This window comes from Chlorocebus sabaeus, chromosome 11 (assembly GCF_047675955.1).
Source record: "Chlorocebus sabaeus isolate Y175 chromosome 11, mChlSab1.0.hap1, whole genome shotgun sequence".
NCBI lineage: Eukaryota > Metazoa > Chordata > Mammalia > Primates > Cercopithecidae > Chlorocebus > Chlorocebus sabaeus.
Window position 1 is genome coordinate 37,753,482 of NC_132914.1, and position 15,320 is coordinate 37,768,801.

Genomic DNA, 15,320 nt, shown 5'->3' on the forward strand with positions numbered 1-15,320 from the left:
TTAAATAACTTGGAGAGTTTCAACGTTAACTCAGTCAAATGGATATATTTATATCATATCTGGTTGGGAGTGACAGTTAATTCTGGGTCCTGTGGCAATTGCACTTTTGACTGAGATGAATGCTGACTGATGGCTTTAACGTTTAACTAATGTGATATTATTTAACACACCCACATAAATACTACAGTCTTTGGGTAAATAAAATGTTACTGGCTGGACATACACGAATATCTGATGGAGATTATGGAACATACTCTACTCATACTTCTCTGAAAGTAAAAAATAAAGTATATGTTTCAGTACACAATGTGATACATACTCAGACTTAATTCATAAATTTCTCTTATTCTTCATCTGTGGATCCTTTATTTATTTACTTATTGCATTTGTTAAAATACAAGCTTCTCTGAAAAATTATTTCTAAAAATAGTTTTTAGACAATCATATTTTCTCAAGTATTTTAACATTATAATCATTATGATAATTCTCCAAGGGGAAATTATACTTATTTTTTATTCATTTATTCATTCATTTGGCAACAATATATTGAACATTTACCAAGCACCAAACTGGCTGTACTGCTTAATAGTGGCATGATGTTCATCAGGAAATTGTTAGTGCAATCAAGAACACTAGAGATTCACTGGGAGAATTTAAATAAGCTTTTAGAAGGATATTATATTAGAATTGAGGCACTTGATGAATCTATAAATAATACTATGTTTTCATGCTAGAGATCGTGCCAATGAAGATATTTACTTTGAAAAGGGGAAGATGAGAAGTTTAAAAGCATTTCCATATTGAAGTAAATATTCATTTCCATATCTTCACAGTTATCTTCTCAGAGTTCTCTGACTCATTGTGAAAAAAAATTCCAACCTTCTGCACAGCTCTACGATCTTCGGATTGTTGCCTAGAGGGGTAAAATCTATTCTAAAAGGAGGTGTGCACTGGATGAGAATTTAGAATTAGATGAAATGACCCCTAGAGTCTTTTCCTGCTTTAAGAGCCTGTGATTCCAAATTCTAACAGTGCATTTATCAAGAAAAAAATATGCTGAACATTTTAGTAGTTTTTGAATAGTACCTGGATAAAATAGATACCTAATAAATGTGCTCAATGAATAATAAATAAATGATTAAGATTTAAATAAACCTCCCAAATCTCTTTCACATTCTAAGAAGAGAAGCATAAAGGTTGTTAATGAACTAGTGACTGTGTGGGTAGCTCATTATTTTTAAGTACTCTTGACTTTGCTGTTCATTATCTGTGTGGCCTTAGGAAAATACATACATTTCTGAAAGGATTATGTCATTTGTAAAATAGAAAGTCCTTATCTGTCTACCACAGATGATTCTTGTGCATATCAAATGAAATATTCAATAAAGCATCTGTAAAATAGTAGAGAGAGATGAATTAGGAGCTATTGTGATTCGTTTACATTATGTCACAGGTGCACTTTATTAGGGATATGTTTTAGAGCTATCTTAATTACGTAATTCTTTAACTTAGATTGTGAGAATGATATTATGGTTATATAGGAAAATGCCCTTATTCTAAGGAAATGTATATTTAGGTCTGAAACATTGTATCTGTAACTTAATATAGTATATAAATTATGCTAATTCATATGATAATTATATGTAATTATATTACTATGTTACTATGTATACAATCTATTTACATGCATATATGTGGGGGAATGTTATCCTCGGTTAGTGTAGTAGGAGTTATCATGCTCAAATTCGATATCTCCACCCTTCCAACTCTTCATGCTTTTCTAGCATGGTGAGGACTGCTGAGCTCCATCTTTTGTTGGTAGTCTCTCTGTGAAATAGAACTGTTTCCAAATTCAGTCATTTACTCCTTGAAGGCTATGAATTCATACTTTGTTATATTTTTCTGGCTGCATATTTAAATTACTCTTACAATCATATAAGTTCATTGTAAAAATTTTCGAAATAAAAAGGAAGATAAAATGTACAGATTTTAGCAAATGAAATAATAATTATATTGGGATGTTTTCTTCTTAGATTTTAATTATGTACATTCCCATCAACTTTTTATTTTGAAAATGTTTAAGCCTACAGAACAGTTGAAAGAATAGTACAGGCCAAGTGCAGTGGCTCCTGCCTGTAATCCCAGCACTTTGGAAGGCTGAGGTGGGTGGATCACTTGAGGTCAGGAGTTCAAGACCAGCCTGGCCAACATGGTGAAACCCCGTGTCTACTAAAAATACAAAAATTAGCTGGGCATGGTGGTGGGCACCTGTAATCCCTGCTACTCGGGAGGCTGAGGCAGGTGAATCGCTTGAAACCAGGAGGCGGAGGTTGCAGACAGCCGAGATCACACCACTGCACTCCAGCCTGGGCAAGAGAATGAGATTTCCATCTCAAAAAAAAAAAAGAAAGAAAGAAAGAATAGTGCAGTATACACTCATATACCCTACACATAAATTCATTGATTATTTACTTTTTGCCCTACTTGTTCTTTCTTGCTCTGTTTGCATATGAATGAATCGCTGAAATTAAGTTGTAGACATCGTGCCATGTCATCTCTGAACAGTGTGTGTATTTCTTTAGAATAAGGATGTTTAATCCAGTCTGTCATTGATGGACATTTGGGTTGATTCCAAGTCTTTGCTATTGTGAATAGTGCTGCAATAAACATACGTGTGCATGTGTCTTTATAGCAGCATGATTTATAATCCTTTGGGGTATATACCCATACACCATGGAATACTATGCAGCCATAAAAAAGGATGAGTTTGTGTCCTTTGTAGGGACATGGATGCAGCTGGAAACCATCATTCTCAACAAACTATCGCAAGAACAGAAAACCAAACGCCGCATGTTCTCACTCATAGGTGGGAACTGAACAGTGAGATCACTTGGACTCGGGAAGGGGAACATCACACACCGGGGCCTATCACGGGGAGGGGGGAGGGGGGAGGGATAGCATTGGGAGTTATACCTGATGTAAATGACGAGTTGATGGGTGCTGACGAGTTGATGGGTGCAGCACGCCAACATGGCACAGGTATACATATGTAACAAACCTGCACGTTATCCACATGTACCCTAGAACTTAAAGTATAAAAAAAAAAAAAAAGAATAAGGATGTTTACTCACATGATCATAATACCATTATCACAGCTAAGAAAATAATTCAGTTGATTTTTTCCACATATTTGATAACTTTCTGTCTATCCAGGATTATCCTACATTTTCTTTTAATTTATGTCATAGCATATCATCTTAGAAAGTGATCCTTAAGTTACTGCATGGTATACATTGTTTAATTGTTTAACAATTTCCCTTTGTGATTGGATTTCTTTAGGTTGTTTATATTTTTATTATTATCACAAATGTTGAAATCACTCTTTTTTTCTGAAGAATTTAAAAGTAATTTATCTCTCTTGTGGAATAAAAGATTTATTTCCCCTTAAAAGAATTTCAGGCATGAACCCAAGAGAGAAGGCATTTTTTGTTTTAGTTGTTGTTTTTATTTTTATTTTTTATTTTTTGGGTAGAAGGAGCAAAGTGACAAGTTCAGGAAATAATGAGAGTGTTAGAATTTTGGTCAGGTTAAAGTGAGTTGGAGTGAAGTTTAGAAATCTCCTTTCTGCTTGTCTCTCCTGTTTTTAAAACACTGTCCTGGAAATAGTTAATATTAGGAATGATAAAAATGATATAGGTTTTCCTAGTAAGCTTTATTTCTTAATTATGAAATACTACTTAATAACTTACCATTGAATGTTTATCCTTATTATCCTTCAAGGTAATTTTATTGAAGATTGAAGATACTTATAATAAAGATTGAAAGGATTTTATTGTCCTTTGAGGTCAATCTCGGGGGGTGAGATGTTATGAGACAGGACAATTAATTGACTTGATCAAGGTACCTGGTTATAAAAATAACACAGCCTGGTTTAGAACGTCTCTTCCTGACTCTCTTGTTTGGCATAGAGCCTAAGTGTATGCCTCCTTGATGTATGAGCTCTGATGTTGGGCATATTTATTTTATCTGCTTACTTTCAGGGTTTCGTGCACCTGAAGTTGCCAGAGGAAATGTCATTTATAATCAACAAGCTGATGTTTATTCATTTGGTTTGCTACTCTATGACATTTTGACAACTGGAGGTAGAATAGTAGAGGGTTTGAAGTTTCCAAATGAGTTTGATGAATTAGCAATACAAGGAAAATTACCTGGTAAGCTCTGTTTCCTCTACAATGAAGATTATTTTTTTCTTAATATCAGCAGCCTTATTTTTATGTAATTGTAATTGTATGCTTAATTCCTTAAACAGATGATCATTTTTTGTTTGAAGCATAAATATTCTTAAATCCTGTGGCATATTAATAAAAATCACCTGAAAAAGGTAGCAATTTTAGACTTTTTAAAAGAATTCTAAATTAATATTGGTGTATTTAGTATTATATTTAGAAACATACTCAGAAAAGGAAATTGCTGTTAGAACTCCACATTTCGTGATTTTTAATTTTCATAAATAATTACTATGTACTCATTATCCTGGAATGTTTTCATTTTCTTGGAGTGAAATAATTTACATGCAGGAATGGAAGACTGAATGATCTATAATAATAATTTTTAGTAAGAATCGGTAAATGCGTATTTAATGTTATCAAAGCTCATTTGGAATGGTTGTCTCAGGCTTTCAAGAAATTAGAGGACTTTGTAATTCATTCCTTAGCCATTACTTTGGTTCTCACCCCAAAATACGCTTTTAAATTTGTTTAGCTCTTCTCATATTTTCTGCTTTCCCTTTCATTTAAAAAATACTTTTGAGTGTACACGATGTGCCATGTACAGGAAATAGAACTTTATCTTTTTTGAGTGTAACTTCAAGATTGTGGCAAAACACAACTTATTATTAATTGGATAAACCTTAGATATAATCTAGGTATTTCCTTTATTTTACTAGTTTTCTAGTGAAAATATTCAAGTCTCTGCTGGGTGCAGTGGCTCACGCCTGTAATCCCAGCACTTTGTGAGGCCCAGGCAGGCGCATCACTTGAGGCCAGGAGCTGGAGACCAGCCGGGCCAACATGGTGAAACCCCGTCTCTACTAAAAATACAAAAATTAGCTGGGCGTGGTGGTACATGCCTGTAGTCCCAGCTACCAAGGAGGCTGAGGCATGAGTATAGCTTGAACCTGGGAGGTGGAGGTTGCAGTGAGCCAAGATCACACCACTGCACTCCAGCCTAAGCAACAGTGAGACTCTATCTTAAAAAAAAAAAAAAAAAAAAAGTCAGTTCTGCATTCTGCATCAACCGGAAGAATAAGCAACATCTTATAAAAAACAAATGTGCACAAACCATCTGTGAGGACATAAGGATTAAATGCTTGCCTACTTTGAGTATTAAAATTAAAAGTAGAAGCTTAATTATTATATGAGTAAAAGTGTTTCCAAAGTCTATTTGAAATGCAGGTATAGAATGAAAATCTGTTATTTTATTAAATTGTTATTTGGGTCTCTTTTGATTCCATAAAAAAACATCTTTTTCCACAGCTCTTAGTGGAGATCAATTTAACAAAATTAGCTTTAATTTTGTGATAAGTAAATTTACATAAATATAGGATTATGGAGATAATATTTTTCTTTGCAATGTCTGGACCTTTTATAAACATTGAGGGGAAATATAAGTGTTCTTACTTATTTAGTATGCTAGCATGATGTGTTTTAATGTTTTAGATCCAGTTAAAGAATATGGTTGTACCCCATGGCCTATGGTTGAGAAATTAATTACAAAGTGTTTGAAAGAAAATCCTCAAGAAAGGCCTACTTCTGCCCAGGTATTCTTATAATAAAATTTTGTTAATATTTTGTACAGAACATCATGTGCATATATGCATATGTATATAAAATCTTCAAATATATATATACTTAAACACATAAATAAACATACACAGACAGAATTAAAAATACTTATAAGGCAAACCTCCTATAATTTTCACCATCCCAGGCACAGAAAAAGGACATTGCCAAAACCCCATGTGCTCCCATATGCCTGTCTCCTCTCCTCTTCTTTAAAATGCCTGCCCATTATTTTGCCCATTTTTCTGTTGACTCTTTTGCCTACAAATCAAACGAGAAAAAAATTTTCACATAAAACCTACTAATCCTTTGTTGGTTTTATATGTTGCAAATTTCTTTTTCGAGTTCGTGGCTTGATTTTTAAATTTGCTGTAGGGTGCCCACTAATGAACAGAATTTCTTAATTTTAATATATATAAATTTAACAATCCTTCTTTTTCCTTCTTTTTCTAGTTATTCCTGTTCGGTCCTGTTGTAGAGTCCATCTTTCTTTTAGAGCCACAAAAATATTTACCTATGATTTGTTCAAGGGTTTTAAAAGTTTGGTTTTGACAAGTTTTTAATCCATTGGAATTGACATTTTTATCTGTATCCAACTCCTTTTTTTAATGTGGAAAACTAGTTTTTTCAGCTTGATTTACTAAATGGTTTCTCCCCTTTTGTCCCATTGATCTGATGTGTCCCTTTTGTAATTTATTAAAGATAATGCACATATCCACATGTACACTGTCTTCCACTGATCAACTCGCTTATTTTTCCTCCAGTACTAACCTGTCTTAATTCCTGTAGCTTTATAATGCTCTCTCCCTATTTACTTTTCTCATCCAGGAATATTTTAACCAGTCTTAGGCTTAGCTTTTCTACATAAAATTTAGATTCATGCTGTCAAATCTTATGAAAAACCATATTGTCCTTTGGATTGGTCTTAGATTAATATGGAAACAATCTGGAGAGGATATCCTTATGATATTAAGTCTTTGGAATCCTTTTTTTTTTTTTTTTTTTTTTTTTTTTGAGAGAGAGAGAGGGTCTCGCTCTGTTACCTAGGCTGGAGTGCAGTGGCAGGGTCACAGCTCAATGCAGCTTTGACTTCCTGGGCTCAAGCTATCCTGTCACCTCAGTCTCCATCAGCCAATTGTGTGCCACCAGGCCTGGTTAACCTTTCCTTTAATTTTTTTTGTAGAGAATGAGTCTCACTATGTTGCCTAGGCTGGTCTTGAACTCCTGGCCTCAAGCAATCCTCCAGCCTAGGCCTCCCAAAGTGCCGGGATTGTAGGCATGAGCCACTGTACCTGGCCAAGTCTTCCTATTCTGGAATGGCATAAATTCTCCCTGTTTACTTAAGTCTTCTCAAGTGTCTTTCAATAAAGTTTTGTAATGCTACGTATAGGTCTTGCATATCTTTGGCTGGATTTTCTTGCTGCAAATTGCTTCAAATGTAATTCATGGCTTGAGATTTGTTTTTTAACTGCCTAGTTGATGTAAATCTGGTCTATGAATTGTACTGACAACAAGCTTGTGAATAGCAATTTTTCAGCAACCTTTTGCTCCCTCTCCCCCTTTCCCTGCACAGTCCCAAAGCAACTTTCCTTATATACCAGTGAAGGTGGAAATGTGGACAGGTTGATTTCTGCTTCTTGTTTATGCTGAATATGCAGTCCCTTAGGGTCCCAGCTTTATGGGTACAGTCCCTTTACTAAGACTGTCTTGTCTTGGGAAGGCCGTAGACTCTAACTTCTTTCCCATGGGCCCCACAAAGCATCCAAGAGTATACATTTATTTTGTCTCACTTTGTCTTGGCAGACAAATGTCTTCAGGGCAAGTCTGGCTTTAGGGGTCAACTGACCTCTCTGGTTTCTGTCTCTCACTGTGATTTTGGCCTGATAATGCCTTATGGTGTCAGATCTTCAATGTTTTTAATACATTGTTTTTTAAAAAAATCATTTAGCATTTTAAATTGTTTTTAGTTGGAAGATTTGCCCAAGTAACCTCGTCCACCATATTATCTGAAAGAGAACTCTTGTGATATTTTATACTTACACACATTTTAATAAACGTGGGTTATCTTTATGTTGGGAGCTCTTGATTTTGTGTTATAATTAATTGGAAAAGTTTTAACTTTAAATTTTCTGATCAAAAATAGTCAAGTACAACTATGTTGACTTTATCAAACATTACATGCTTTCTTTTCTACATGGCTTGCTTGTTTTTAAATTTAGGTTACCACCGATGTTAGTCACATGAACTTTTATATTTATGTCCACCGTAAACATTTTTCATAACTTGTTGTTTTACTCTTTTCTTTTTTCATTTTCAACTGTATTTCACTTATACTTAACAGAATATATAACAAGCGTATATATATATATGACAATATTAAAAAGCTTAGACATACTTATTTTATCTTTAAAATATAACATATACTAGGCAAGACAGGAAAACTCATCACTTTTATGGGATGAGGCACAGAGAGAGTAATGGGCTTTCTTGGTGTCTCCTGAGTGGTGGGTAAGTGGCCATGTCACACCTCTAATCCCAGTTTCCTGACTTATGGTTCTGTTTTCTTGCAGTGCCTTCACACTGTCTCTCCAGATCATTAGTGTTTGAAGGACAAACATAAAAACATAATCTAGAGGTGACTTCTAAATTTTGTTACCAAAGACTGAAATTCCTGTTCCTTTCAACTACTAGAAGCTCAACTAAATTGTTGTCCCAAGGGTTTTTCTCTCACTTACGGTGGCTCTGCAAAGTAGAATTGCATGAAGAGTACCTCCTGACTCTGCTAAAATCCTGTTTAATTGACCCTTGAGATTTTCAAGTTAAAAAAAAATACTACACATACCAAAAAGTATCAAGTACAGTTTAGAAATACAGATCTGCCTTTTCATGTAATTGTATCTGTAGTTTAGACACTCATCTTGATGAGCAGTTGGGTTCCAGTTTAACAGTTTTTGGTTTTGCTTGACAGAGCTATAACATTTAAGTCTATGTTTGATTTTTCAAGGGAAATGAGTTAACTTGATAAGTACTGTTTTGTTATCTTTAAACTTTCTCAGGTCTTTGACATTTTGAATTCAGCTGAATTAGTCTGTCTGACGAGACACATTTTATTACCTAAAAACGTAATTGTTGACTGCATGGTTGCTACACATCACAACAGCAGGAATGCAAGCATTTGGCTGGGCTGTGGGCACACTGACAGAGGACAGCTCTCATTTCTTGACTTAAATACTGAAGGATACACTTCTGAGGTAAATCCAATGCTCTTTAAATCTTTTGTAATTTAAAGCATATACCAGTTAGAAAGTTACTTAGGAATAATTTTTTAAATTTATTTTTTACAAAGTAAAAATTTACAAATTTTAATTTTACAAAGTAAAAACAAAAGTATAAATTTTTTACAAAGTAAAAAATAAATTAAATAAGAGCCAGTGTAGGAATATTATTCAATTAGCCTTCTGTTAGAACAAGAGTATTCAGGGGGACGGAGCAAGATGGCCGAATAGGAACAGTTCCAGTCTCCAGCTCCCAGCGCAAGTGACACAGAAGACAGGTGATTTCTGCATTTTCACCTGAGGTACTGGGTTCATCTCACTAGGGAGTGCAGGACAATCGGTGCTGGTCAGCTGCTGCAGCCCGACCAGCGAGAGGTGAAGCAGAGCGAGGCATCGCCTCACCTGGGAAGTGCAAGGGGGAAGGGAATCCCTTTTCTTAACCAGGGGAACTGAGACACACAACACCTGGAAAATCGGGTAACTCCCACCCCAATACTGTGCTTTACCAAGGGTCTTAGCAAACGGGCACACCAGGAGATTATATCCCACACCTGGCCGGGAGGGTCCCGTGCCCACGGAGCGTCCCTCATTGCCAGCACAGCAGTCTGCGATCTAGCGACAAGGCAGAAGCGAGGCTGGGGGAGGGATGCCTGCCATTGCTGAGGCTTAAGTAGATAAAAAAAGCCGCTGGGAAGCTCGAACTGGGAAGAGCTCACAGCAGCTCAAGGAGGCCTGCCTGTCTCTGTAGACTCCACCTCTGGGGACAGGGCACAGCTAAACAACGACAACAACAACAACAACAAAGCAGCAGAAACCTCTGCAGACACAAACGACTCTGTCTGACAGCTTTGAAGAGAGCAGTGGATCTCCCAACACGGAGGTTGAGATCTGAGAACGGACAGACTGCCTGCTCAAGTGGGTCCCTGACCCCTGAGTAGCCTAACTGGGAGACATCCCCACTAGGGGCAGACCAACACCCCACACCTCACACGGTGGTGTACACCCCTGAGAGGAAGCTTCCAAAGCAAGAATCAGACAGGTACACACACTGTTCAGCAATATTCTATCTTCTGCAGCCTCTGCTGCTGATACCCAGGCAAACAGGGTCTGGAGTGGACCTCAAGCAATCTCCAACAGACCTACAGCTGATGGTCCTGACTGTTAGAAGGAAAACTAACAAACAAGAAGGATACCCACACCAAAACCCAATCAGTACGTCACCATCATCAAAGACCAGAGGCAGATAAAACCACACAGATGGGGAAAAAGCAGGGCAGAAAAGCTGGAAATTCAAAAAATAAGAGCGCATCTCCCCCTGCAAAGGAACGCAGCTCATCGCCAGCAGCAGATCAAAGCTGGATGGAGAATGACTTTGACGAGTTGAGAGGAGAAGGCTTCAGTTGATCAAACTTCTCAGAGCTAAAGGAATAACTACATACCAGGCGCAAAGAAACTAAAAATCTTGAAAAAAGAGTGGAAGAATTGGTAACTAGAATGATTAATACAGAGAAGGCCGTAAACAAACTGACAGAGATGAAAACCATGACACGAGAAATACGTGACAAACGCACAAGCTTCAGTAACCAATTCAACCAACTGGAAGAAAGAGTATCAGTGATTGAGGATCAAATGAATGAAATGAAGTGAGAAGAGAAATCTAAAGAAAAAAGAAAAAGAAATGAACAAAGCCTGCAAGAAGTATGGGATTATGTAAAAAGACCAAATCTACGTCTGATTGGGGTGCCTGAAAGTGAGGGGAAAATGGAACCAAGTTGGAAAACACTCTGCAGGATATCATCCAGGAGAACTTCCCCAACCTAGTAGGGCAGGCCAACATTCAAATTCAGGAAATACAGAGAACGCCACAAAGATACTCCTCGAGAAGAGCAACTCCAAGACACATAATTGCCAGATTCACCAAAGTTGAAATGGGAAAAAATCTTAAGGGCAACTAGAGAGAAAGGTCGGGTTACCCACAAAGGAAAGCCCATCAAACTAACAGCAGATCTCTCGGCAGAAACTCTACAAGCCTGAAGAGAGTGGGGGCCAGTATTCGACATTCTTAAAGAAAAGAATTTTCAACCCAGAAGTTCATATCCAGCCAAACTAACTTTCATAAGTGAAGGAGAAATAAAATCCTTTACAGACAAGCAAATGTTTAGAGATTTTGTCACCACCAGGCCTGCCTTACAAGAGACCCTGAAGGAAGCACTAAACATGGAAAGGAACAACCGGTACCAGCCATTGCAAAAACATGCCAAAATGTAAAGACCATCAAGGCTAGGAATAAAATGCATCAACTAACGAGCAAAGTAACCAGTTAATATCATAATGGCAGGATCAAGTTCACACATAACAATATTAACCTTAAATGTAAATGGACTAAATGCTCCAATTAAAAGACACAGACTGGCAAATTGGATAAAGAATCAAGATCCATCAGTTTGCTGTATTCAGGAGACCCATCTCACATGCAGAGACATACATAGGCTCAAAATAAAGAGATGGAGGAAGATCTACCAAGCAAATGGAGAACAAAAAAAGCAGGGGTTGCAATACTAGTCTCTGATAAAACAGATTTTAAACCATCAAAGATCAAAAGAGACAAAGAAGGCCATTACATAATGGTAAAGGGATCAATTCAAGAGGAAGAGCTAACCTCAATATATATGCGCCCAATACAGGAGCACCCAGATTCATAAAGCAAGTCCTTAGAGACTTACAAAGAGACTTAGACTCCCATACAATAATAATGGGAGACTTCAACACCCCACTGTCAACATTAGACAGAACAATGAGACAGAAAGTTAACAAGGATATCCAGGAATTGAACTCATCTCTGCAGCAAGCAGACCTAATAGACATCTACAGAACTCTCCACCCCAAATCAACAGAATATACATTCTTCTCAGCACCACATCGCACTTATTCCAAAATTAACCACTTAATTGGAAGTAAAGCACTCCTCAGCAAATGTACAAGAACAGAAATTATAACAAACTGTCTCTCAGACCACAGTGCAATCAAACTAGAACTCAGGACTAAGAAACTCAATCAAAACTGCTCAACTACATGGAAACTGAATAACCTGCTCCTGAATGACTACTGGGTACATAACGAAATGAAGGCAGAAATAAAGATGTTCTTTGAAACCAATGAGAACAAAGATACAACATACCAGAATCTCTGGGACACATTTAAAGCAGTGTATAGAGGGAAATTTATAGCACTAAATGCCCACAAGAGAAAGCTGGAAAGACCTAAAATTGACACTCTAACATCACAATTAAAAGAACTAGAGAAGCAAGAGCAAACACATTCAAAAGCTAGCAGAAGGCAAGAAATAATTAAGATCAGAGCAGAACTGAAGGAGATAGAGACACAAAAAACCCTCCAAAAAATCAATGAATCCAGGAGTTGGTTTTTTGAAAAGATCAACAAAATTGATAGACCGCTAGCAAGACTAATAAAGAAGAAAAGAGAGAAGGATCAAATACACGCAATAAAAAATGATAAAGGGGATATCACCACTGACCCCACAGAAATACAAACTACCATCAGAGAATACTATAAACACCTCTACACAAATAAACTGGAAAATCTAGAAGAAATGGATAATTTCCTGGACACTTACACTCTCCTAAGACTAAACCAGGAAGAAGCTGAATCCCTGAATAGACCAATAGCAGGCTCTTAAATTGAGGCAATAATTAATAGCCTACCAACCAAAAAAAGTCCCGGACCAGATGGATTCACAGCTGAATTCTACCAGAGGTACAAGGAGGAGCTGGTACCATTCCTTCTGAAACTATTCCAATCAATAGAAAAAGAGGGAATCCTCCCTAACTCATTTTATGAGGCCAACATCATCCTGATACCAAAGCCTGGCAGAGACACAACAAAAAAAGAGAATTTTAGACCAATATCCCTGATGAACATCGATGCAAAAATCTTCAATAAAATACTGGCAGACCGGATCCAGCAGCACATCAAAAAGCTTATCCACCATGATCAAGTGGGCTTCACCCCTGGGATGCAAGGCTGGTTCAACATACACAAATCAATAAACGTAATCCAGCATGTAAACAGAATCAAAGACAAAAAGCACATGATTATCTCAATAGATGCAGAAAAGGCCTTCGAGAAAATTCAACAGCCCTTCATGCTAAAAACGCTCAATAAATTCGGTATTGATTGGACGTATCTCAAAATAATAAGAGCTATTTATGACAAACCCACAGCCAATATCATACTGAATGGGCAAAAACTGGAAAAATTCCCTTTGAAAACTGGCACAGGACAGGGATGGCCTCTCTCACCACTCCTATTCAACATAGTGTTGGAAGTTCTGGCTAGGGCAATCAGGCAAGAGAAAGAAATAAAGGGTATTCAGTTAGGAAAGGAAGAAGTCAAATTGTTCCTGTTTGCAGATGACATGATTGTATATTTAGAAAACCCCATTGTCTCAGCCCAAAATCTCCTTAAGCTGATAAGAAACTTCAGCAAAGTCTCAGGATACAAAATAAATGTGCAAAAATCACAAGAATTCTTATACACCAGACAAACAGACAAACAGAGAGCCAAATCATGAACGAACTTCCATTCACAATTGCTTCAAAGAGAATGAAATACGTAGGTATCCAACTTACTACAGATGTAAAGGACCTCTTCATGGAGAACTACAAACCACTGCTCAGTGAAATAAAAGAGGACACAAACAAATGGAAGAACATACCATGCTCGTGGATAGGAAGAATCAATATCGTGAAAATGGCCATAGTGCCCAAGGTAATTTATAGATTCAATGCCATCCCCATCAAGCCACCAATGAGTCTCTTCATAGAATTGGAAAAAACTGCTTTAAAGTTCATATGGAACCAAAAAAGTGCCCGCATTGCCAAGACAATCCTAAGTCAGAAGAACAAAGCTGGAGGCATCATGCTACCTGAGTTCAAACTATACTACAAGGCTACAGTAACCAAAACAGCATGGTACTGGTACCAAAACAGAGATTTAGACCAATGGAACAGAACAGAGCCCTCAGAAATAATACCACACATCTACAGCCATCTGATCTTTGACAAACCTGAGAGAAATAAGAAATGGGGAAAGGATTCCCTATTTAATAAATGGTGCTGGGAAAATTGGCTAGCCATAAGTAGAAAGCTGCAACTAGATCCTTTCCTTACTCTTTATACGAAAATTAATTCAAGATGGATTAGAGACTTAAATATTAGACCTAATACCATGAAAACCCTGGAAGAAAACCTAGGTAATACCATTCAGGACACAGGCATGGGCAAGGACTTCATGTCTAAAACACCAAAAGCAATGGCAACAAAAGCCAAAATTGACAAATGGGATCTAATTAAACTAAAGAGCTTCTGCACAGCAAAAGAAACTACCATCAGAGTGAACAGGCAACCTACAGAATGGGAGAAAATTTTTGCAATCTACTCATCTCACAAAGGACTAATATCCAGAACCTACAAACAACTCAAACAAATTTACAAGAAAAAAACAAACAACCCCATCAAAAAGTGGGCAAAGGATATGAACAGACATTTTTCAAAAGAAGACATGCATACAGTCAACAGACACATGAAAAAATGCTCATCATCACTGGCCATCAGAGAAATGCAAATCAAAACCACAGTGAGATACCATCTCACACCAGTTAGAATGGCAATCATTAAAAAGTCAGGAAACAACAGGTGCTGGAGAGGATGGGGAGAAATAGGAACACTTTTACACTGTTGGTGGGATTGTAAACTAGTTCAACCATTATGGAAAACAGTATGACGATTCCTCAAGGATCTAGAACTAGAAGTACCATATGACCCAGCCATCCCATTACTGGGTATATACCTAAAGGATTATAAATCATGCTGCCTTAAAGACACATGCACACGTATGTTTATTGCGGCACTATTCACCATAGCAAAGACTTGGAATCAACCCTAATGTCCATCAGTGACAGACTGGATTAAGAAAATGTGGCACATATACACCATGGAATACTGTGCAGCCATAAAAAAAGGATGAGTTCGTGTCCTTTGTAGGGACATGGATGCAGCTGGAAACCATCATTCTCAGCAAACTATCGCAAGAACAGAAAACCAAACACCGCATGTTCTCACTCATAGGTGGGAACTGAACAATGAGATCACTTGGACTCGGGAAGGGGAACATCACACACCGGGGC

At 37.2% G+C, this 15,320-nt stretch overlaps 1 protein-coding gene across 6 annotated transcripts in view; it reads left to right on the forward strand.

Annotated features, from left to right (window-relative positions):
- Positions 1-15,320, forward strand: part of LRRK2 (leucine rich repeat kinase 2) — a 152,039-nt gene that overhangs the window by 121,246 nt on the left and 15,473 nt on the right. For 4 of the 6 annotated variants that reach the window (XR_012094482.1, XM_073020622.1, XM_073020623.1 and 1 more), the window contains 3 exons: positions 4,041-4,211; positions 5,718-5,818; positions 8,897-9,091. Coding sequence is in view for 5 of the 6 variants with exons in the window: in XM_073020622.1 (XP_072876723.1) it covers positions 4,041-4,211; positions 5,718-5,818; positions 8,897-9,091 (467 nt within the window). In the remaining variant the exon portion in view is untranslated. Of the gene's footprint in view, positions 1-833; positions 2,686-4,040; positions 4,212-5,717; positions 5,819-8,896; positions 9,092-15,320 lie in introns of those variants that run through there. The other 2 variants (XM_008002887.3, XM_008002888.3) reach the window with 2 other exon arrangements.